This window comes from Telopea speciosissima, chromosome 2 (genome assembly GCF_018873765.1).
Source record: "Telopea speciosissima isolate NSW1024214 ecotype Mountain lineage chromosome 2, Tspe_v1, whole genome shotgun sequence".
In the NCBI taxonomy this organism is placed as follows: Eukaryota; Viridiplantae; Streptophyta; class Magnoliopsida; order Proteales; family Proteaceae; genus Telopea; species Telopea speciosissima.
The window spans coordinates 80,609,633-80,634,603 of NC_057917.1; the positions used below are offsets into that span (position 1 = coordinate 80,609,633).

Genomic DNA, 24,971 nt, shown 5'->3' on the forward strand with positions numbered 1-24,971 from the left:
GAGGAAGATGAAGAGGGAAAAGGAGGGAAATAGAGATAATAGCTACCCAGAATCGGGTTTGGTAAATCTGCCAGGCATTTGAGCTAAATGGGTGAAAAACATTTGAATCTGGGTAGCTTAATCAGGGCTGTCGGATCACAATCTGGGTTGCTTAATCCACCTGTCACCCTCACAGAGCTCACTGGATGGTCCTTGAGAGATGCCCTCGGAGGAGTGGAGCCAAGTCCAGAAAAGAGTGAGGCCATCGTTGTTACTGTTACACTCAAGAGTTGATAAGAGACTCAATAGAGAGGAGTAAAAGAGGGATAAGGATCCTCTCCAATGAGGCATCCAACGGCTGGGTGATTTCACACATCTAGGGGAATTCTCTAAAGTGAATTTTAAGGGACAAAAGAGGTATTTAACCATGGGGATACGGACTGATGGAGGGGCAAAATTGAGAATTTATGATGGAGGAACTGTATTCATCTTCTGCCTAATCCATCTTCAAGTGCATGTTTAAGATGGATGAGACTTTGTAAGCATGAAATAACTCTAAAATTTGTTCCCCTTGCCTTTGAATTTGCTGGCTGTTTCTCACTAAACTTTTTGGTAAAGGAAAGCAAAATCTGTTGGTCATTAAATCATTCCACAATGCTTCTATATTGCGTTTCACCATTATAATATGGAAAGTTTCTCTGGGAAGTGAAATATATTCCACAATGCTTCTATATTGTGAAAAATATATTACATGGATTGATCCAGTTTTTTTGTAGCAAAGACAAAATCCTTTAACTAGGTTTCCTTCTAAGAAATATGTCAATAATGTGTCACGCATATATCCAGTCCAGTTTTCAATAAGATGACACTGTTATCAAAAGATTGGTCAGTTTCATATTGGTCAAGCCGTCAACTAGGTGTACAGACGCCTCTTACGCCTTCTTGGGTTACCTAGATGTCCAAGCCCCCTCCAGCACCTTGAGTTGCCTGGTTGCCTTTACAACTATGGTCAGTCTTAACTTCATGAGGTGGAAGATACTTTCTTTTTCCTCTTGTTTTTCGGCTTCACAGCATCTTTCAAAGTATTATCTTCATTCACACTCTTTTGTGCTCCACTGGCTTCAATTGGGGCAGGCCTATTATCACAAACATCTAGTACAGGCTCCTCGGCCTCGACTTTGGTAAGCCTTTTATCATGTCTTGATACTTTTTGTTCCTTGTTTCGTCTCTGTGTCACTGCATCACATGCAAATCTTTTAATATCTGCAACAACTAGTACATTTTTGTGTATCAAAAAAGGTAGGTAAGTTTATATGCCTTCCTGAAAATAAAGCAACAGCCATAAAACCAATATAGCATCAAAATCCTGCCTATACAGACAGTTTGAAACCCACTTAATAAAAATGTTCTTAAGAGGCTAGAAAGCACAACTTTGCAATCTCTCTCTCTCTCTCTCTCTCTTAGATTCTAACTGGAACTCAACAACCAGAAATTACATTTACATCAAGCAGTAAGAAAAGAAAAGGTGTCTCTTTTTCTATAAAAACACAAAAAGAAAAGGACAAAAGAATAAAAAAATTAAACTTGGATACCAGATACAGCTAGAGAAGTTCTATGGGAATTAGATCAATGCCCTTTGAGTATGATCCCTAAAGGAATAAAAGAAGACAAAGAACCAGTTCTAAGTTCTGATGAAGCACAACAGCATGATCAACGAGGTTTATAGTCAACCAAGTCAGAATTATTCAAGTACTGGATTGCGGTATCGAAAGTTTTTTTTTTTGGCTAGTTTGGAATTGACATTCACAATACCACTCAATATATGGGCTTCCAAGATATTTAACATTACATGAAGATATTCAAAATAGATTTTATTCTTATACTCAAAGTAACATCAAACAAAATTTTTAAGCATGAAACGTACCTAGTTCATGGCTCATGGAACTAATATCACCACCTCTTGCATTGGTTACAGGTTGAGATGCTTGGGTTTCACTTTCCATACCATTTCCCACAGTGAGAGAGCTTTCCTCTGGTCTTTCCTTTAATCTCTCTGTGGTATGCATACCAGCTTCCTTCTTTACAACAGATTGTTCCTGGTGCACTCTCATTCTGATATCAGGACCATTGACATCCATGGCAACTGATGTTGGGTGACGCTTAATTTTCCTAAGTGTTCTTTCTGTGTTGTGTGCTTCAACCTAAACAATTGCACTGAAAAACTCAGATGTGAAACAGGAATGAACAAACTCAATGGGTGAGAAGTGAAACCAACACCTCGATGAGAATTGAGAAGACTGATCAACTACTAAAACAAATCATTTTTTATTCACTTTTAAATTCAGCACTCAGCAAAAACAAAAGCACTACCGGTACTTTTGTATTTACAATTCAAATAAACGACACAACAGTATTGAAGGCTTGCAGCAAAGTGAAAGCAGACTACTGAGCACCATTAAATAGAAATAAATAAATAAAAAAAGACAAGAAAAAAGAAAACTTACAGACACTAACTATGGTACCCATCCAAGCCAAAATAACTAAAAAAAGCAACCATGAAGCCTCGGTCACCTAGGAAAACCTAGGCAAGAACCATATCCAACAAACATGGCAACCTAATGCCTTAGCCTCCACAGGATGCCTTCGTGCCAAGGTGATGCCTTAATAATATTGTACAGGTACTTTAACATAATCTATAATCATACTTGACAATTTTACATTTTTGTATGCTTTGAGCATTTTGTATGTGATTGTTAAAATATTTTTGTTCAAACTCCAAACTCTGGTAAGCAATTTGCATCAATTATGGCATTCAGAGCCTAAACTCAGCCCACAAATAGATGACAAATTAGACAAGGGAAAAAGAAGGGAAAACTTGAGTAAGCATAAAAATACTTTCTATAGCTTCACTATTCAGGACGATCAAGAAACATTTGGGAAGTAAAAAATTAGCTTTTTAAGCATAAAACATCATTCTCCAGAAATAAATACCAGAAGACTGGACAAAGAAAGTTGTATACAGAAAGAACTCACAGCATTTTTTATTTTGCTTGTTATATCAGTGACTTTAACAGAAGAAATACGCAAACACTGCATTATCACACTCTGCATGACACCCTCTCCACCAGCCTTTTGGACTGCACAAACATCACCATTGGAATTCAAAGTAGCAGTCATCCTTCCTCCCATTATAGCTTCTTCATAGTGAGTAGGATCTATTGCCTACACAGAACCACCGAGTCAGAAAGACTAATTCGAGAAAACAGATCCAAACTCTTTAAGCATTTCACTGGGACCAGCCGAGTATTAAAGGACATGTTTTAGGATTCAGTATGCCTACCACAGTGTTACCATCACCAAAAAATGCAAAGGTCACTGCTATGGGTAGATGATGTATTATCAGTGGAAGAGGCTCCTTCACCTATCAAAATGCAAAAGAATATGCATAGTTAAAAATAGAAGACAATCAAGCAGCTTGATACTAGTTTCTTAACTTTGAAATGCCACAACAAGAGCATCCATCAGTCTCTATTATGTCACACAACCATAATTCTCTCTCTCTCTCTTCAGAAAACTTCACACATAGAACAGTAGCTGAAGGAGAGAATACTCTACATAAAATTTAATAAATTGATTGATGTTGACCATGTTTGGCTCCACCTAGAAACCATGATTTTTGAAAATCCCCACTCCCCAATCTTCATCAATATTGTAAGCTTCACCTCTAAAATTTCAGTTTTTTGAGGACATAATTTTCAATTAGCCCTTGTCAAATTTTGTTTTGGATTGATAGGATCTTTCAAGATTATAGAGCTCATTTTCCCTTGTTTTGGGTTTCTAAAAATGAAAATACTCTGTTCTCTCCCACCCACTTGTATTCTCAGAAATCTTGGAGTGAAATTGTAGTTTGGATACTTAAATTATTCTTTACAACTGTCAATGATATACACAACCTTGCCAAGGGTAACCTCCCTTGATAGTCCACCTAATTCTACTATGTGGCAAGATGAAATGGCAAGTCCATTAGGATAGATTGGTCAAGGTCTGGATTGGCCACATGTCAAGTTCTAGAGAAATACCCTCGTACCTCCATTTACCTATGTATTTTTCTAGCAACCATCTTCCTTCTCTATTTGGAAGGGGCTTCTCGCCAAGTGCTGACCTCAGAGGAGAAGAATCCTGCCCTTCGATAGAGAATGGAACTAGGTGGATATGGCCTTTGCTGGCAACTCCAGCTATGATGTTGTGGGTAAGCTGGCCTTTGGTGCCGCCACTTACCATATCTGGTTTGAGCCTAACCTTAGAAGATGGACGTCCAACTCCATATCCTTCCAGCAGATTTGGGACACCATCTCCTTTGACATCAGAAGCAAGTTACCAGTTATCCTCCCTAGTGCATTAACTGGTCTTCCTTTTTCCTTGTATCTTCCCCGTGCTCCTCATAGTTGAGGCGGGGCTTTGTGTTGTATTGTTCCACTCTTTCTCCCTTCCTTTCTTGGGGAGTTCTTGTATTCTTTCCCTTTTTTGTAATATATTTTCTTATTCACCCAAAAAAAATTTACACTTATGCAATTGATATTGACAATTTACCACATAGGTACCTTAGATCTCATTCCTCAATAGAGAAAATGTAAGAAGAGCAAACCTCAGGTGGATGAATTATCACTTCTTGACCATCTTCTCCTCCTAATGTACATTCAGGTCTTCGGAATGTCAGAAGTGCAGCCAAAGCCGCAATATTAGCAGCATCAACAAGATTCCTGAGACCAGAAAAACATAACTATAGTGTGGTATCAAAGAGAATGGAAATTAGTCCAAATAGATAGACTTCACAACATACCCTCCATTATCCAAAATGTGAAGATCAACACGGATGGACCATACTAACTTCCCAGCAACAACACAGAGTGATTCTGTATCCACAGCCCTGCTTTCCCTGCAAGGGTACTTTCAAACTTTTAAAGGGTCCGTATTTCTATAAGAAATTGCAAGTGGTAAAAATAAGAAGGGGGAAAAATAAATCCTTAGGAGGATCATAAAATTAAACCTGAGATGCAGTAGAAATGATTCCCATACCCATGGTTCAAATTTCAATGATATTTTAGAAAGGGTCATTTGAAACATTAAGACTAAGTTTATTTGGGAGAAAATATTTATTCTGTCGAGAACTCTTCTTTAGTATTTTCTAAGTATTTACTGAAGAAACAACAGCACACATTTATGAGATCTTAAGGTGTGCTAGACTCTAGGTGTACAAATTTTCTAGGTTTTAGAGCTCATTTTTTAGGTTCACTGCTTTTATGATATTTTGGATATTTTCTCAGTAAGATCAGTGAAAAAGCAAAAGCACAAAATCCATCATGCATTTCTCTTACCAAAATTTTCAGCAGCATGAGTAATGACAACCTTATGGCATGATGTTCAAAACATTTACAAAAGAAGAGAAGATTCACCTTAGACCACGGTCTATTATACGTCCCAGTTCCACAGCAAACTCCCCAGGTCGCCCTGCCTCAAATGAAGGGTCAGCCATTGGTGAAAATGCAGTATAAATTGACAGAGTCCCTTCATTTGGCCTATCTCGATAAGGTTGTACCATTTGAGAAGTGACAATACCCATAACACGAGTCTGACCCAGTTGCACCTCCGATGAACCATCCTCTCTGCAGATTCAATACAATTATTAGAGAAAAAGATGAAGGATGAGTACCTTCACAAGCAGGCCAATGTCCATAAATGCTTATTCTTCTTTCACAGATATTACAGGAAATATTGCATCCAGAAAGCCAAAGCACTACTAGGACTCCACAACCAGGTAATATAAGGACCTGTAAAGTATGCTGCAAAACATATCTTGCAGGAGAATTGATGCAAAGGTACAAGCAATTCCAGAAGTTCCAAAGTAATAATGCCACAACTAATCTTTAATGGTTATCAACCATCAAATGAAATGATATACGTTATTTCTATTTAAAAAAAAACACCTCATCTTTCATGGTTAGACTAGCAACATGATAACATCCAAGTTTCAAGGATATTCACAGTTGCATTCTCTTACAGTCCAGCCCACAAAGACTGCAGTATAATACAATTCTTAGCTAATTGTTACACTGATGGTGCAAGTCATTTGAGTCATCATTCGCTGAAAAAACTCAGTTTTTGTGCCACATATGTGAGACGCACAAAAAAAATTACAAATTAGTATCACAAGTTACTTGGATACTTCAAAGCAATATCCATCCACATGTATCTTGTTCCCACTTGCAACAAGAATGTGCCAGTTCTGGAAGCTGGGGATTGGTCAATTAACAGTTCCGTGACATTCATATGTTCATCTTCATAGAATTATGCTTTTTTAACGATGTTAGACTGCTGAATTGACAGATTCAGGACTTCAAAATTCAAGCATACTAGTGATGCAGTCACAATTAAATCTCTCTCAAATGATATTAAATGTAAATCTTGAAAGATAACAGTGAAGCAACAAATATCCTAAAATCGGGTTGCTAGTATACATCCATATTGAAGACAACTAACCCAAAAAGGAAAGCCCCAACCACTTGAACCAAATCATTGCCATCCCTAATGCAGTGGGGCAGAAACTAATAAAACCAAGAGAGTATCTCTATGTTAAGAAATCATACATGCCTTCCGAAACTAACAGTTAAGTGGCGATAGTCAAACGGGCGACGACCATCAACTCTGAGGTCTGAAAGCAGAGCAGTCTCAATGAATTTCTTCTCATTCACTGTCATGCACCAAGTGTTAGCCAATCTCTGTTCCATCTTTCAATTCTGTACAATCTAAAGGGGGAAGGAAGATCTTAGTTCATTAAACTGCAAAATGAAAAGAGGAATTCATAGAAGATTAGAAACTTTCACAAAAACTTAGCACTCTAAGAGAACCAATCAATTAAAGGATTTGAAGCAAGGAATCGAAAATCATACTCGAAAGTAAACATCTTACTGCCATCCATTCAGATAATTGGACAACACTTCTTAATCTCCAACCTCAACAATATGAGCTTCCTCAACAATTCAACATACTACCTATCTCAAATCAAGACCCAGATTTTGATACACAGACATGCAAACAGGAAATAGGGATTACATATGTATTTCTTTATTGACTATTGATATTCTCGGGGATATAATGAAGAAAACTATACACCCACCCAACTACCCACACACACACACAGAGATCAAATATCAATGGGTGCATGCTTCTTCTTTTTTTTTTGCGATAGTGATATCGCACAAACCACACACCAATTTCAAAACGTTAACCTACTTTTAGGACCGTGAAATGGCAGGTATACACAACACACACCACACTCAGTGCATGCTTTTATTTGTTATACTTTGTTAAACCCAAAGATATCAATAGTCCCATTTAAATCCTTGGAGCATAATTTTTGTATCTTATGCAAGTTGGAAGTAGTTTGCTCAAGGAAGCTCAGAAGTAGTTTGCTTAAGAAGCTGACTGATGCAGATTCATCACCAAATAGGGCTTGTTTCATTGGGAATAAGTCTAGGGTTGAGTTACATACATGTTGGGCCTTTGATCCCATGGGTTTCTAATGTAATAGGCCACTTTTATGGGCCTAAAATATGGTTATATAGGTTGCATACGGGATTAGCCCAATACTTAGTTTATTTTTATGTTTCTTAATTGAACCGGTTCAAATTGGTTGCATCCAATTGGTTCAATTTAAGTGATCATGTGACTTGGTTAAGTGGTCATGTGACAACTTAAGTGGTCATGTGATGTAAGTTGGACTGGATGAGGACTCTATAAATCCAGCCATGTTTTGAGTCAATTTATTTTAGTATTTTAGTTTCCTAGTTGGTTTAAGTTACCTAATAGGTTAGGGATAAGGTTAGGCCATTCCTTTTTAGTGTCTAAGTCTATTTTTGAGTCTTCTATATAAGTTTGTAAGGGGGGCCAGCATTACATACGAATTTGATTAATAAAAATTAGCTTTATGCTTGCTGCCTTTGCTCCATCGTGAGTGTGCCTTGTGAGTAATATCAAGGTTCAAGGGATTGGTGGACTCCGATCGACTCCTTGCATCTTGTAGATCGGGAGGCCTTTCTTCTTATTCAATCGAGCTTCTTCAAGCTGCTGCTGCTGCCTTTGAAGGAGATCAAACTAGTAAGTAATCTTAGTTTTTTACATATATCCTTCCCCTCTTCATCCTCTAACCTAATCCACACCCCACTCCATCCATCAAACCCTAATTTCCGTTAAACCTGCAACTCCTACCTCAACTAGGACTCCCTCATAACTATAGATCTGGCCATCAATTTCGAACCATACTTCCAGCCTATATTCTCCACACCTCTCCCTACACTCGACCTTAAACACAGCCCTTAGTCTCCACTACAACCCCTTCATTCCCCCACTCCATTAAACCTAAAATCTGCAACTCAATTCTGTCCAGAATTGCAGAATTTTAAAACCTTCCCAAATCCTATTATTTTAATACCATATTGACCCCCTAGACCTGCCCATTAATACCCTATAAACCCCTTTCCCAATATCCAACCCAAACCCTAGGAATTGACCTAAATCCTAGTGCTGTCCATTCAAACAAGCAGCCCCTTTTGTTGTTTGATCTTGTTGTTTGGCTCCTAGTAGGCCTTCTACCTATCTAGGACTACATTACTGACTCTACCCATAGATTCATGTAATATTTAAATAAAATAACTGGACATAAATAGATTTTAATGCCCAAAAAAGTTCACAGGGAGACTACTCTCAAAGTGGAATCTGGTGGAAACATTGAGAGTTGAGACAAGAGAGTGTATGCATCTAGTGTGTTTGGACATGGTCGAATGAGACTTAGGAAAGCAGAAAATATAGATAAAGCATAAGTCCGGAAAACTGGCAAAAGATTATTTTATCAACCCCATCAACTATGAGCCAAAGTAAATTTCTTAAGGTGCTGCAATGCGGTTCATTCATCTAAAGTAATGGAAGGATGACTATTAATCTAAAGCAGCGATGCTATGGCACACAATCGAAACATTCAACTAAAGGAAAAATCCTAAGCCAATATACTATTATAAGTAGTGGGAGAAGAAGCTAATGTTGCAGAAAAAGCCTCAATTTCAAGTTACAGAACAAAAAGATTAAAAAGGAAGTAAAATAAAACTTCTTACTTGCTTCACATAGACAGAGATTCAGAGAACAAGCGGACGTGCAGAGCTGCCAAATTTTGCTTAAGCATAGAAATCACTCCTTTGCTAAGATTTGTTCTCACGAACGAACACACGCACACACACAGAGTACTAAGCTACGCAGCTTTGTGGAATGGAGACGGAGTGGAAGAACCGTTAAAAGCATTTGGGAAAATGACTAGTAGGGTTTAAAATTTGAGAAAATGATACGTGTAACCAACCCTCGTTGCGTTACGTATCGTGACTAAACCAATCCAACTGTCAGAAATTTCTACGACAAGAACAAGAAACCGTGCCTTATCCCAGCTTAATGGGGTCGGCTACATAGATCGAAACAAAATTAAGTAGGAAAAACTGAGGCCTAATCAGCGGAGGGCATAAAATATCCAATGACCTAGAAAGGCTCGTCATGACATCAACACCTTGGCTGGAAAACTCGGGAAGAATTATTAATGGGTTTATTTGGTTGCAAGGAAATTGAAGAGAAGAAAAATGAAAAATTTTACACTTAAAGAAGGGTCGTCCTATAATTCATGATGGAGAGTGGAGTGAAATGTTTCACTATTGTTATATAACCTAATTTTTTTCTTGAACTTTATAGATAACAGGGTGGATAATTTTGTAATTTCAATGGGAAGTAGTTTTTTGTCCGAGAGTGTGACCTGCGTCAGCACTCCCATATGTCTATCCCTCTCCTCTTCAAAACAAAGGGGCAAAGGTGTCTTTTCATATAGAGAAGAGAGAGATAGACTCATGGGAGTGCTGGCGTAGGGCACACTCCCGTACACAGTTCTTTTCCCAATTTCAATATATTGAAATCTATGCTTCTTCTGCCCACAGCAGAATATGAGCTAATCTGAATGAAGGTGAAGGTCTAGAGGTATAAGAAGAACTTCAAGTAAGAGATGCTTTATCTCTGAAGGATCATGGGCTACAGGCATGTAGTTGCAGTAACAAGGTTTGCCCTAGGGGAGGCCTGCTCGTATTTTGCCAAATTGATGGTGAGGTTAGGTGTGGAGCTCAATTCATGGTTCAAGATATCCACATCGTGTCGATCGTATTGGCTAATTTGTATGGTTATTATTGGTGGCTGACACTGATATGATATTGATATCGTAGCAATGGTATCGATACATAAGAAGGTACAATGGTCCAAAAAACCAAAGTATCGGTATTTTGAAGGGCAAAAGGGTCTCCATATTGGTAATGGTACCAATATGGCACCGATACCGCTAACTAAGACCATATCAAATAAAAGACAAATGATCCTTGATTGCTACATTGGCATAATGAACTCCTTGTTGAGGGTTGATGTATTGTATTTTGTCAAATTGGGTTGAGGCGTGAGGGGGAGAGCTTGTAACCCTTTTTCCATTGTTAATGAACATCACTCTCATTTCTCTGTGGATGTGGGCATCTTGCTGAATCACGTAATCCTTGTGTTGTGATTGTGTGATCGTTTCTTCTTTCTGTTTCTCTTATTTTTTTACATATTGTGTATAGGATCTCATTTCTACACTCCTAACCCAACCTCATAGCTAATTGCTCATCTTGGAGTCATTTTTGTTTTTCTAGGAGGCACCATTAGGTTCAAGTAAGTGGGATCAACATTCAGTTGGAATCGGCCTAAAACCTAGAAATCTAGTACGGGTCACCCCCTTTGACCTATTCTGACCCACTTCATCAAACCGTGACGCAATGACATTTAGAGATGTAAATGGATCGAATTTGGATCGGATGTGACCGAATCCAGATATTCCATGACCGAACATGGATATCCTTAAACGGATACGGATGTAATTCGAATTTCAACCATCCATTTACATTCCAGACTTATGTAACCAAGACCTTCCTCCTCCGGCAGCTACGATTCACTCTCAATCCATGTCTCTCAGTTGTCGTTATCTCATAGTTCTCATTTCCTCATTCCTTAGAACTTGTTAAACGAATATTCAAAAAACCCTCAAGATCATTAGCTATTTTCTTTTTGGGAAAAAAATCTCTGCTTGGTGGTGTTTCTTACGCCCTCTCACAGGGTATTGTGAGAGGACGCCTCTGCTCTCTCACAGGGCACTGTGAGATGAAGCCTCTGCCCTCTGGGTAGATATCCAGGCATGCTCAGCCATTGGCCCAGACGCTTGTGTAGAGACCATGCGACCAAGTAGAAATCTCTTGCCCCTTAATTTTTTATTATTACTTGGATATCTATTCATATCAGATAAATTTTTATTCCGGGTTATTCAAATTTTTTCCTGGATATCTTAAACGGAAACAAATACCCCTAAAAGGATACGGGCGCAAATCGAATTCGGATTTTCAATCCCTTTACATCCCTACCAACATGGGTAGATCCATCATAGATACACTATATTTGTCTTATTGATCACATTTAATCTCTAGAGTCTAGACAAGTGATGAAAATGCGTCCAAAATGAGTTTACATTTATAGAATAGGTACAGGTTTCCCATGATGCCAAAATGAGAAACCACACCAATGAGAGGGCGGGAGAGATGGATTTGTTCAGTAATGAAGAGTATAGTGTAAATCACACGACTCATTATGTGAAAAGGCGTGTCAATCAGATTTTTCCATTACAATTTACAATTAAGCCACGACTTTAGGAATTTGTATCATATTGATTGTATCGGCTGATTCATATCAATATCGGTATAGGTCATCGATACAAATACTTGATCGATTGTATCGGTCGGATTGATATGTGAACTTCTAAATCCATGAACCGACCAGCAGAGCAACCCTTATTGGATTTCGGGTCAATCCGTTTCAGAAAAATGCCCATTAGCTCCGGCTCCACTGCCTTCTTCTGGCAGACAAAAAACAAAAAGAGGAGAGCAGAAACCGTTTGGGATAGATCGGCGTGAGAAGAACGCAGCTGAGAAGGGTGTGGAGAAAAAAGCACAGAAAGCTTAAAGTTAGGGTTTAGCAATGGAGGGTTGGGATCCGAATACGAAGTCGACACTGACCAAAATTCCATTATTGACGATAAAGGCAGGTCCAAGGGACGGAGCGGCATGGACGCAGAGGCTGAAGGAAGAGTATAAAGGGTTGATAGCCTACACTCAGATGAACAAGTCCAACGATAACGACTGGTTCAGGATCACTGCCGCAAATCCTGAGGGGACAAGGTGGACAGGAAAGTGTTGGTACGTTCACAATCTTCTCAAATACGAGTTTGATCTGCAATTCGATATCCCCGTGACCTATCCATCTACCGCTCCTGAGCTCGAGCTCCCTGAACTCGATGGAAAGACTCACAAGGTAAGGTTTTCACCTTTCTTTGTCTTTTATTGTTCTTCATTATGTTGGGTTTAATCAAATTGTTAGAACTTTGGGTTATTGGGGTCTAGGAGGTGTGGAGTCTGTTTGCTGCAAACCGTATGAATACGTGGTCTGAACATTTGAGGTGGATTCCAAAGGGAATGGGTAGATTGTCAAACCAATTTCATGGGTGGAATCCTATCTTCTTCTACTTTGTTTTTCTTCCCACCCTGGTTTCTGTTCTCAATGTATTTTAGTTCTAATTTCCAACCAAATCAGGTCAGAAAGTTCATATTCTTAATCTGTTATAGATCTATTTTACATAAATCAGAATTGTCATTGGTACTTAATTTGGCTATTTTGATTTCCTAATATTTTCCTGTATATTGTTCGGTTTGCTTTATATTTTAGAGCCATGCCTCGGCAGTCATTATCTTTCAGTTCAGTCCATAAAACCCTAGATTTGTACCTTCTGTTATCCACATGCAGACTCCCTGCTCTGTCTCTGTTAAAACCCCTATCATTCCCAATTGCACCCTTCTATCAATCAGAGAAATCTGCCATTCTTTGACTGTCAAAAGGTCTAATTACAGGGGTCACTTGACCCAAGTTTCTAGCCTAACAATTACTAGTTTTTGACTTACAAATTTATCCTATTCCACCCTATTGCTGAACTATCAATTTCTCTATTATCTCTTTAGTATATAATCTATTTCTGTTGCCATATCGTCCCTGGTATCACTGTTTCTTCTTTTCTATTTAGCCTATTCTGCCCATTAAAGCCTATTGCAAATTCTGCCCCTATCTTAACCAGCGTTAGGGTTTCACCTTGCACCATCTGTTTTCCTATTTTTTCTTGAAAATTCTGCTATTTTCTAGTATCATATTGACATCACTATTAATGGCTGGTATTTCCTACTCGGTACATTAGTTTGGGTCCTATTTCTTCTCTGTCACAGAAGATTCCTATTGCCTAAATACTAAGCTAGTATTAGGATTATTAGAACTGCATTACCCCAAAGCGAAGAAAGGGGCGATAAAAAAGTTAAAAAAAGAAGGTGTGCTAGCCTTTGGGAAAAAGATGCTGTGTTCAAACTAAACTCAGCCCACTAAAGCAAAGCAAACAACATTGAAAAATCAACCAATGCCCTATACATGAATAACAACACAGCCCCTTTACACCTAGATCCATTACCCCTGCCTCTACCAAAAAATGAAGATTTCACACTATGCCGAAACTGCTCACCCCTCTCAACAAGAGCCAGCACCTTAATTGGCAAAAATGCTACTCCTGCATGCTCTTCATTTTCTCCTTCCTCATCTGGCCTTATTCCCTGTTCTCTTGTACAACTCAACTCAGCCTTATCCTGACTAAATTGGGTCGGCTACATGTATCCTCTTTTGCCAATCAATTCTATTCAAAGCTCTAGGATCCACGCTAAGGCTGAAGTTTTTACAGTGCCGGCTCCTGAACTGATGTACCAACCTTCCTCTTGTAGTATCATCAAATTCAATAGGGTCCCATAACTTAATATAGTTATATGGCCGTGTGCATGACTGTTTGCACCTGCGTGCGTGTGTGTGATAAATTGCCTCTTAGTATTTGTGTAGCCCAGCCTCCTGTTTGATTAAGGATCACCAAAATTTTCCATTCCCAAGCGCTGGGCTGGATTGGGTTTTATCAAGTTTCTATGCATAATAGTTTCATTATTTTTCTATTTGGTGTGAATAATCTTACTATGTTCTTTACACTCATTTATTTTCTTTACATTTTCCCCCTATCTTCTGAATGTTTTGGGCCTGTGGATGTTCAGATGTATAGGGGTGGGAAGATCTGCTTGACTGTGCACTTCAAGCCGTTGTGGGCCAAAAACTGGTACGTTCAGACATCAGTTCCATTGAAATTTTCTAACACATGACATCAAAATGCATGAAATTGAAGTATTGCAAGTTTTTCTTTCTCTGGTTCTCCTTAAATTATATATGTTTTGTATTGTTTGCAAAACTTTTCCTGTCTTCTTTTGACTGATTATAGTCTCTGGATTGAAAATATAGAGGGCCATTACCCAGTGCTGGTTGTCCCGCCTATGTGGGGTCCTGGGAGGGGTTTGGAGAAGGGCCTAATCTTCGGCATTTTTGGTGCAAAATTGGCCGTTCTCAAGCAATGGTCCCCCGCTGGATTGAAAAACATGTTTTGGAGTATAAAAGGAATATTCTTGATTGCTTACTTAAAACATATTGCCGTTTTGGAATTTTGTTTTTGCACCATCTTCTAATATTTTAGCGAGATGTAGAACAAGCTTTACTTTCTTTAGTATCCCATAAATTTATATATTTATGGGTGGTTTGCTACTTTTTGCCCCTTTTCTTTTGACCGAATTCAGTAGTCTCTAGAGATGGGATTACAAATATGTTTTGGAGAAATCAAGGGAGTGTTCTTATTTGATTTCTTAAAACACATTGCTTCTTATCTCTCACCCCCCCCCCCTTTGAATTAGGGTTTTGCATTGTCTTCTCTTGTATTAACGACATTTATAATTTCCTAAAGTTGCACTACCTGAACCCTGTTCACTAAAATGGTAACACTGCTATTTCGCAGTTTTGTTTAGTTTAGTTAATTAGCTAGAAGTAATTGTCAGAATTGTTTATAGACTTTGTCCCCATCACAAGCAACGCTCCCTTGTCACATGATAGACTCCGACAGATGAGGGTCCGTCCATGTGACAGGGAACCACACACTCATCTCACTGGTATTTTTTGACCAAAGACATAATACCTATGCTGATTTTTAACACTCCTCTTGTCTTTCGTTCTTCTATTTTTTTTTTTGAAGGGGGAGGGGGAGGAATATTTAGACAGTTTTAATTCTGTTTTTGGTTTTGGCAGTCCCAGGTTCGGTATTGCACATGCTCTTTGTTTAGGTCTTGCACCATGGCTTGCAGCAGAGGTGCCTATCCTTGTTGATTCGGGTATGATCAAGCACAAAGATGATGCAGCCTCATCTGCTGGTTCTTAGCATTTCCCATACTGTTAATGTCAACAAATGTAATGGTTAACTCTATCAATCAAACAAATAAATATTTAGATTCATGTAGCTGGATGTCCCTTTTGAAGTGCAAATTATATTTGAGAAGGTACAATATTTATAACAGTATTAAATAGTTATATCTGAGCTTCAATATATCTAACTCGATAGGTTTTTTTTGGAGTGAGGCTGTTCATGTATGCTTTAAATATTCTAACTCCCCCATTGGTCTGTTGGTTAAATTCTTTAATTAACTTTATTACAACTAAATCATCATACATTTATCATGAACATTCCCTACTCTAGATCCTGTTATTGAATAAGTCCTTGCCGTACATGCCAAATCATTTGATAATCTAACAGCCGTTCTACTAACTTTCCTAGTTGCTCCAGAATTAAATTTATTGAGCAAAGACAATGTCTGTGAGGAGACAAGGCCACAAGGCCTCTGGTTCTATTTTTTTAAGCCAGTGCTCCATGCAATCCGAGTCTGTCCATATCCCTATGCACTTTGCTCTCCATTCTGCTCTCTTCTCCTTGCTCAATTGCTCTCCCTTCTGCTTCTTCAGCTGAATCTGGATTTCCGTGATCAAAGAAGATATGATAGGTGTCCTTTCCAGTATTTAAGATTGATGCCCAACCAGCCTGGTTGCTCTGTTTGAGGAAGCTGCAATCTGTTTATGCAATTGTCCGACCAATTAGATCAGCCTTCCATATTCTACTTAATGAATTTTGCAGGTTTTTAAACTATACGTTTTTTTTTGTTAATGGAAAAAAAGACAAAAACAAAAAGACTATAAGGATAGAAGAGGACGATAACCCTCATAGTCACACCATTTAAAATATACACTAGTAAAGTTTTCTGTAGCATCAGCTAGCTCAAGATAGCTATTAACAAGATTCCAATGCTTTTTCATTACATCAAAGTCTCATAGGCTGACGGCTGACCTCAGAAGGGGTGACAAAAGCAGGGGAGGGAGCGCATATCATGCAAGGAGGGGAATGGGCGCATGCCTCGCGAGGGTGGGGTGTGGTTCAATCCTGGGACCTGGTCCTTGCTAGCTGAGCAAAGCCTGCAGCTTCTCCCCTCTTCCTTGATTTGATTGGACAAATCTTGACCCGAAATGAGTAATGCTCCAATGGGTCAAAGATTCTTATGAATTCCAAACTTGTGATAAACACAAAATTTTCATTAATCTTTATTATTATATGGGAGAAAGAACGCTACCTAGTTGCATGCGATGCACGGCCGTGACCTCATGAAAAGGAGGAAATCCTTGAGGACGTGAAGATCATTTTGCATGGCCCTGTATCTGGGCTCAGGGGCCTCACACCACAATACGACCAGGTAGTGTTCTCTTTCCCTTGTTATATATATGTGAGAGGTCTTATGAGTAACTTGTATAAGGAAGCACATCAATGAGGTGTGACAATATGGTATTATACATAGGAGGGTAGCAAGGTCATTTCATGTAAAGAAAAGAGAGATAGTAACAGGTGCAAACATACCTTGCTCTAGTGGCTTAGAGAACCTTTTCCAACTATATATTTAAAAATATGGTATTTCTATAAATAATGTCAATGTGTAATTCCCTCTCTTGATCACTCTCCTCATTAAAGGTATAAACCTCTGTTGTATGATGTATCGACATCTACCAAACTCTCATTTTCGCTGTTATTGGCTTGACATGTAAGATATCAACATAAGTGGGCACTGTGTCTATCTTTCTCCCCTCAACTTTTTATATCTTTGGATAATGCTCCAACCCTATGTATTTGGTTGAAACTCTGACTGATGATACATGTATATATAAGTATTATAACGGAGAGGCTTCTCTAAGAATGGTAGAGAGGGAGCACGGCCACACCCCATGCTGACACAAACCATGATGACACAATGATTGATTTATGTGTCTTATTATTTTCCTTTTTCTATTTTGGCCCTGCAACAAGATGACACAAACCATTCCTTCTTTTTTGGCCAAAGGTTCTGTGCACGACTCTGCACCATACACGGTGCACACAGAACATCGAATGAGGACAATAGGGTGTCAAAATGACCAAAACCATCCCCCCTATTTGACGAATGATTCCTTTCCCCATGTTCGATCATGCATGAACCCCTTCCTCTTCCTTTTTTTAATACTAATTTCTCTATCCCTTCCTAGAGAGTGGAGGTGGGGGCTGCCTACTTTCTAAGACTGGAGGTTTGGCCATAATCATCTCAGGTTCATTCAAGGCCTCAACTTAGAGAAAGCCTCATTGCATTTATTTTTGAACATGTTTGGGATCAGGGAGGCCTTCCTCTAGGGAGCATCTCCACTGTCAAGGTCTCCCTTCCTCTAAGGAGCCCCTCCTTCAAGAAAATCAACTATGTTGAACCGGTCTGATAGAGAATCATACGTGCACCTCAGCCCATCTTCTTCCTCCAACACTTGCTAAGAGCAAGCCCTTCCCCCTCCAGTCCTCACCCGTCAAGGAGCTAAAGCTCAGTTAACTCCCTTACCCACCCCCATCTCTGTTCTTCCTATCACGCTCTCTCTCTCTGAAAAATCTCTCCCTTAGTCTGATCTCTCTGTCTCTCTTTTGTAAGGGTATTTATGTAATATCCCTTCATATGTTCTAATATAATCCTACTTGTATTTATACTCAGGTTGTGAGGGGCAATCTAGTAATTAGCCCATTTGACCTAAACCCTAGTTTCATATAAATACTAGCTGGAGGCAGCAATCTGGGTTTTCCAAACTAGATACTTAGGGTGTAATGCTTTAAGCAACCTTGTGCTTAAACCCTAACATCTTTCTCTCTCTACAAGTCAATCTCTCCCTCTAACACCATTGTATTTCTCCATTTCAATCTCTCTCCAGTCTTCACCCCTTAGGTCTATATTCTGTACTCAATTTTGGATTTGCGCAAATCAAACTCTCCCTCTTCGACTTCTCATTTTTTCTTAATTTGTATTTATATGATGGTAAAATAATAAATTTATTAATTATAATTTACTTGCATAATAAACAGATTCCCTTTTATTTCATTCCACACCCCTCCCCCTTTTCCTTTTTAAATCATGGGTTATGGCATATTTCAAGGCAAAAACAAGCCATATGTAAAGCCAATCAAAATTGAAGAAAATAATATGTAAAAGAGAGCACAAAAAGATGGAATCCACACTTGTATTCAACCAAAATCAAAAGCAACTATTATGTGCAATGATAATAGCTAAAGGCTATTTGTGATCACAATTAGGCTCCTCCAATTCTAAGAATAGTCTTAGCTTCAAAACTGAGAATACCAAAGCTAAATTCTAAACATATAATTGAAGATGTAACAAAATCAGATTATGAAAATGATGGTGAGCCAACCTAACAGATGTTTGAATCCTGTCCGAGCATCCATGTCATGTTTGGAGAAGACTCTCAAACTGTTCAGCATAAATCCAAATAGTTGTACTTTTCGAACTAGTCCCCTGCAAAAAGAAAATGTAAGTTCATTTCCACCCCAAAAGTAATTAGGTAAAACAAACAAATTACAGAAACAGGCAAAGAGCATTTCCAATCAATATGATCCTTGAGCCATCCATTAAAACAAATAAAATACCTCACTTGGTGCCACACTTCCATGGACTGCATTCCTTTGCCCTTTATCGGCAGAGGGCAGGTCCTTCACTTTGAACACCTGTAGCAACTTGCAATCCTTACTGAGCCAGATTCGGTGATGAGTAGACCATACCTCTGAAGGGTTAAAACACTAACAATAGATCCATTAACCCTATCGAAGTCTGGATAATCCACTTGCAGCAACAAATCCTGACGACCTTCCCTTTGTAGCCATTGTAGGTCTTACAGCCTCATCACGTTTATGATTACAAAAATGAAGGAAAGCGGATATGCTGCCAGAAAAATATGACAAAGACCTCTGATGTTTTGGTCCATTGGATTGGAGAGCAGTGAGTTTAGTGGTGTTTTTGTAGAATCAGACAAAAACAAGGGTAAGAGACTCATAGTAAAAAGCTTTCCTCATCTTCCACTAGAAGACCACATAGGTGGTCCACAACAATTTATTATTCACACTTAATAAAGAGTGTTCCAGTGCACAAGATTCTCGCTACTGCAGGGTTTGGGAGGGGCAAATGTATGCAGCCTTACCCCCTGCTTCATAGGAGAGGCTGTTTCCAAGTTTTGAACCCGCAACCGACAGGTTGCAATAGTGCAACTTAACTGTTGCACCAAGGCTCACCCACCTCATTCACACTTAATACTATCTAGCATGTTTAATGGTTGTGTTCCAAACTGCAACCAGGCACCTTCTTCAGCCCAAGGCATTTCATGGTCTCTCTGACCATGCTAGCATCATCCCATCTCTGCTCCTGGGCCAACATGTTGGACAGCAGCACAAAATTCCCCGGGTTATCTGGTTCCATGCTCAACACAATCTTGGCTATCTCTTGTCCCAAGTCCATATCTTGGTGAAGGCCACAATAAGCTAGCAAAGACCCCCAAACGGGTGAGCTTGGCTCCATTGGCATGGCCTCAATGAGATCCAGAGCCTCCCTCAGCCTTCCAGCTCGACCAAGCACGTCAACCATGGCTGCATAATGATGCAAATCAGGCATCAACCCATACTCTTGGGTCATGCACTTGAAGCATTCTTGAGCTTTTTCAACAAGGCCAGCATGGCTGCATGCAGTAAGGACACCCATGAAGGTTAGTTCGTTTGGCATCACGCCTGCTTGCAGCCGCATCTCATCGAACAGTCTCAAGCAGTCCTCACTCAAGCCATGCTTGGCATAACCCATGATCATGGCAGTCCATACCACGACATTTTTCTCCTTAATTCTTTGGAAAATCTTGGTGGCATACTCAATGGCGCCATATTCAACATACATTTTAAGCAAAGACGAGATAACAAACATATTATGCCTGCCATGACCATTCTTGATTGCAAAACAATGGATCTCTTTCCCCTGCTGAAGAGACCGAAGAGCCGGAATTACCGCAGCCACAGTGACCGCATCAAGGCTTGCATTTCCATGGTGTTCCGACAACATGGATTGGAATGTCGCTAGCGCTCGACTTTCCAGTTTGTAATGCAGATACCCAGAAATCATTGTGGTCCAAGTAACCACATCCCTCTCTTCTGCAGCCATCCCTTGGAAAACTTTTTCTGCATATGTCAAACATAACGACTCAATATACATGTGGATCAGAGCATTTTTTACAAATGGTCTCGTTGTATCTGGTTTCGTAACAATTCGATGTCCTTGTCTAGTAATGTACCCATGAACAGCCCAGCCGCTACGAAGAGCGACGGGTCCAAGATGGGCATGAGCGTTTAGGATCGTGCACATAGTGACCGAGTCAGGCCACTGCTCGAGGGACGACGAAAGCAACGATTTTGCCATTATCATCCTACGAAAGTAGGAGAAAGATTCATGGGCATGGCCATTGTGGATGCAGCCATTCATTATAGAATTCCAAGTAACGGTATTTCTTTGGGGCATATGGTCGAACACTCTAGCTGCTGCTTGAGTATTGCCACAACTATAGTACATAGAGATGAGAGCGTTGCCTGAGTAGATGTTCCATTGGAAACCCAGGATTAGGACGAGGGCATGGATCTGCTGGCCCTGTTTCAAGGCTTTGAGAGAAGCACAAGCTTTAAGTGCAATTGGGAATGTGAAGTTGTGGACGGCATTAAGGCCTGCATGGTGCAGGCGAGTGAGAGCGTGGAGAGCCTCAGCGCAAGCCCCAGAGTCTACATGAGTCCTCATTAATCCATTCACTCGCAGTGGTCATTCCAGAAGGGGGATGATGGGCAGACTGGAATTGTAAGATTGGTTCATAACTTGTGTAGGTATCGGTATCAGGGTAAAGCCGTTTGATACGATCAATACCGTACTAATATGATAACGGTACCAAAACTAAACTAGATGATACCCGATACCTAAAACCATGGTTTGGGTTAAAACTGGGATTTAAGGACAACCTGAGCGTGAGTGGTTTTTAAGATTAGGCTTGGCACGGCTCAAAACTTGCTCCATCCAAGACTATATGACCTGCCAGTATAGTTGACCCAGTCAATAGTCTAAAATGGCTTCAGTCAATTTTTTTTGTTATTGGGTAGACTTCAGTCATTTTGGAAAATTATCACCTCCAGTTTGCTGACCGGCCCAGTTCCCCAGTTCCTCTAATAGGGGGATGGTGGACCCCACCCGGGCAGGGTGTTTGGGCATGGGTAGAGAGGTCATTTCAGCCCCCCTTTGTTAGAGGAACTGGGGAACTGGGCCGGTCAGCAAACTGGAGGTGATAAAGATCCAGTCATTTCTTGGAAAATTATCGCCCCTACTACTACTGGGGGTGCTGTGCGCATCGTGCGGCGCAGCACCGCCCATGTGTGCATAGTGGGGCCCACCATGCACACATGGGCGGTGCTGTGCCGCACGATGCGCACAGCACCCCTAGTAGTACTGGGGGAGATAAAGGTCCTCATTTCTTGACCCAGATCTTCTTGAAGAAGGGGAAATTTTTAATAAGGGTGAAAGAATGCCATCTGGTCAATTGTGCCAAACACGTCACACCTATAATTTGACAGAGGGGTGTGCAAAATGATCGTCATACCCTTGGTTATTTCTAAGGTTTCAGGGGATGCGGCAGTCATTTTGCATGCCCCCCTATGTTAGGGCGCAGGGGTGACTTGCACTGCTCGACCAGGTGGCGTTTTTTTTTCCATTTTAATAAATAAAGAGAATGAAACAAAAGTGATCCAATAGAGATTATAGTATCAGTAATTGTGCATAAATATATATGGGAATGCATACTTATACATGGGATAAACGATTGAATTTTTTTGTTTTTTCAGAACAAGAAGTATCCGGCCTTCCGAGAGATACTGGGCCCCCATGTTCACCGCCAGAGAGGAAACCCATGTTCACCACCAGGGAGTTTCCTCTCTGGCAGGTGACCTCAAAGGGGGAGGTGGAGTCGATAAATGATTGAATTTGATTTTGAAATTGGACATATGCTATATCTATACCATCATTTAGGCATCCAATCGTCAGATTTGCTATTTGACTCACCGTTTTAAAATTCAAAATCGGATTGATCAAATATGACATTTCGGATCAGAATTGGCCATGACTAATACCAATTCTGACCGTTCCAAAACGGTTGATTCTAAGGTTTTTGAGTCTGGATCATTGGGTTTCATATTTGAAGCCCCGATTCTAGGGTTTTGGTGACCAATTCAAATCAATTCTGATTCAATCCCGATCGAAAATAGATGTTCATAGGAGAGACACTTTTACCTGGTCTACCATTAGATCAAACATAACAATTCTGGTCAGTAATTATATACATATTGTGCAGTGTTTTAGATGCCTCCCTTGCCCCTTCCCTGGATGCGTACGTAATGCTTGATCAAAGTCCAAGTAGCCTAATGACCTTGTAATGTGTTCGACAGAGTCAACAATTTTCATGAGAAGAACATTTTAAGAAGTTTCCATTGGATGCTTATATACACATAAACAAGCTACACCAAGGCTCCATCAACAAGGAAAACAGGAGAAGAGCAAAAGCTCTCGGATAGAATATAAGAAACTACAAAACAGTTCTCTTTCTCTGCCATCTACAAACTCGATCATCAAGGAAAGAAGGATGTGTTTCGCAACGAAATGTTCGTCTTGTGGAAAGACAACATGGGCCGGATGTGGGAGGCATACGGCCTCGGTTTATAAGCAGATCCCAGAAGGACAACGCTGTCAATGCCGTCAATGGCCCAACGTCAACGTCACCTCCAACTCCGGCAACCAAGCTGTCAAAGAAGGTAAATCATCAGCCGAGGAGAAGAAGAACGTTAACGCTGCAGTGGAAACAATTAGTAACCCGACTCAGTGAAACACAGATTTATCTATTTAGGGGGATTTTTTTTTTTATACAGGAGGGGTAACCGACTTTAGGCCGACTAAATTCCCCCCCGCCACACATGAACCGGGAGCTTCTGGGCCCTAGTGAGCCTCAGACGAGGTGGTCCCAAGAAATTATGCAACGGCGAAGGTTTGATCACGAGACCTCGCTTCCTGAGGCAGAGTCTCATGTCCCCTCCAAGCCAGCTGCGCTAACCCCTTGGGACTATTTAGGGATTAGTGTTTAAGGGATACTAAACTGTTGGAATTCACAGCTCCCAGTTAGACTCTTTCTACTTCTATTTATGATTATCTTGTTTTGTTCAAGATTTGATGTGATTGTGATTGTTAAACTTTTAACCAATTAATGTGTCAAAGGTAATTGTATTGCTCAATAGACTGGGCCAACAATGGATTGAGCTCCTTTCCCATACGGCACGGTGTGCAGCGCACATCATGCAGCTGGGGAGGTCTCGATCCATATGCCAGTGCATCGGGATGTGTGCCATCGTATGGATTGAAGCTCTCCAGTCAACAATCCCCAAAACTCTTCAAATCAGGGATTAAAAAATTGGTCAATCGGATTGGGAATCGGCTGATACCGATCCCATTTTTTGGCAATTTGATACGATCAATTTCGAGGGGAAAAACTCTAGAATCGTTGGAATATTCGTGAGATCTACTGATTCTTAAGTTGTTTTAAGCCAATTTCTTAAGTTGTTTTAAGCCAATTGAAGCCGATTAAGACCCGATTCGAATCGAGACCATTTCCACCCCCAATTCCTAGTTTTAAAACCCTTCTCCAAACATTAGTGTTTGTTAATCCAGCTACCTCTGCATAATGTGTCTTCTGGATTCGAGGATCCATCATTATTACGGTAAAAATAATGATGAATGCATAATCAATACATGAGAAGGGATGTGATTGAATTGACTTTTGAAATTTGATAAGTGATGAATCCAAACATAAAACTCTCTTCCTTTTTTTTAAGGTTCACGACCACCATCCTTAAGATAATGATTAGACACACAACCACTCATAATTAAAAAGGGACAAAAAAAAAGGAAGAAGACATGATTTATATTAAATTATACAATCCATCACCATACTCTCAAATTTAAATATTTATTATTCTTCAACCCACAAAGATGAAAACAAGAAATAAAAAATTTGATTTCTAACACAAAACTGTCTTGTCTTGGCAATGAAAATTCTTGAAAAATTTATATCTCATTCTTCAACCTTCTTCTCCTTCTTATCACAGTACATCCACAAAGATACCTAAATTTGGATTTGCTCTGAATGTTGTCATATGCTAATGCTCTATCCTCTTCTAACTCATTGTGGTTATTATATAACCAGTCAGCCAATGTCTTCTCTTCTGAAGGTATAAGCTCAAGCTCAATTGTTGATTCATTCTGGATATTGTAATCTGAAAGGCTATGGCTATCCATCAAGTACTTAGGACCTAGTTTCAGGCGTTGTTGTTCCAAAGGAGTACCTTCCTTTTCCTTTAATTTAACTTTCAAATTTTTTATCTTATCTGAACTCTCAACATCCAATGTAATGATCTTCCCATTGAATGATCTAACAAAAATTTGCAT

The 24,971-nt window shown here is 39.7% G+C and overlaps 4 protein-coding genes across 4 annotated transcripts; 1 reads left to right on the forward strand and 3 right to left on the reverse strand.

Annotated features, from left to right (window-relative positions):
* Positions 1 to 934: 934 nt before the first annotated feature.
* On the reverse strand, positions 935 to 9,834 carry LOC122651592 (exosome complex component RRP45B-like). The gene is made up of 8 exons (XM_043845035.1): positions 9,824 to 9,834; positions 6,628 to 6,782; positions 5,433 to 5,642; positions 4,820 to 4,915; positions 4,625 to 4,739; positions 3,320 to 3,400; positions 3,013 to 3,201; positions 935 to 1,215 (listed from the first exon to the last, which is right to left on the reverse strand). The coding sequence occupies exons 2-8, from the start codon at positions 6,762 to 6,764 to the stop codon at positions 1,213 to 1,215; spliced, it is 831 nt and encodes a 276-aa protein (XP_043700970.1). The 5' UTR covers positions 6,765 to 6,782; positions 9,824 to 9,834; the 3' UTR covers positions 935 to 1,212.
* Positions 9,835 to 12,012: 2,178 nt separating this feature from the next.
* Positions 12,013 to 15,617, forward strand: LOC122651593 (ubiquitin-fold modifier-conjugating enzyme 1). The gene is made up of 3 exons (XM_043845036.1): positions 12,013 to 12,441; positions 14,256 to 14,317; positions 15,328 to 15,617. Exons 1-3 carry the CDS (start codon positions 12,109 to 12,111, stop codon positions 15,455 to 15,457), a joined length of 525 nt encoding a protein of 174 aa, XP_043700971.1. The 5' UTR covers positions 12,013 to 12,108; the 3' UTR covers positions 15,458 to 15,617.
* Positions 15,618 to 19,736: 4,119 nt separating this feature from the next.
* Positions 19,737 to 21,236, reverse strand: LOC122651204 (pentatricopeptide repeat-containing protein At2g13600-like). Its single transcript, XM_043844512.1, has one exon. The coding sequence runs from the start codon at positions 21,234 to 21,236 to the stop codon at positions 19,737 to 19,739; it is 1,500 nt and encodes a 499-aa protein (XP_043700447.1).
* Positions 21,237 to 24,590: 3,354 nt separating this feature from the next.
* On the reverse strand, positions 24,591 to 24,971 carry LOC122651205 (ubiquitin-like). Its single transcript, XM_043844513.1, has one exon. It carries the CDS (start codon positions 24,969 to 24,971, stop codon positions 24,591 to 24,593), a length of 381 nt encoding a protein of 126 aa, XP_043700448.1.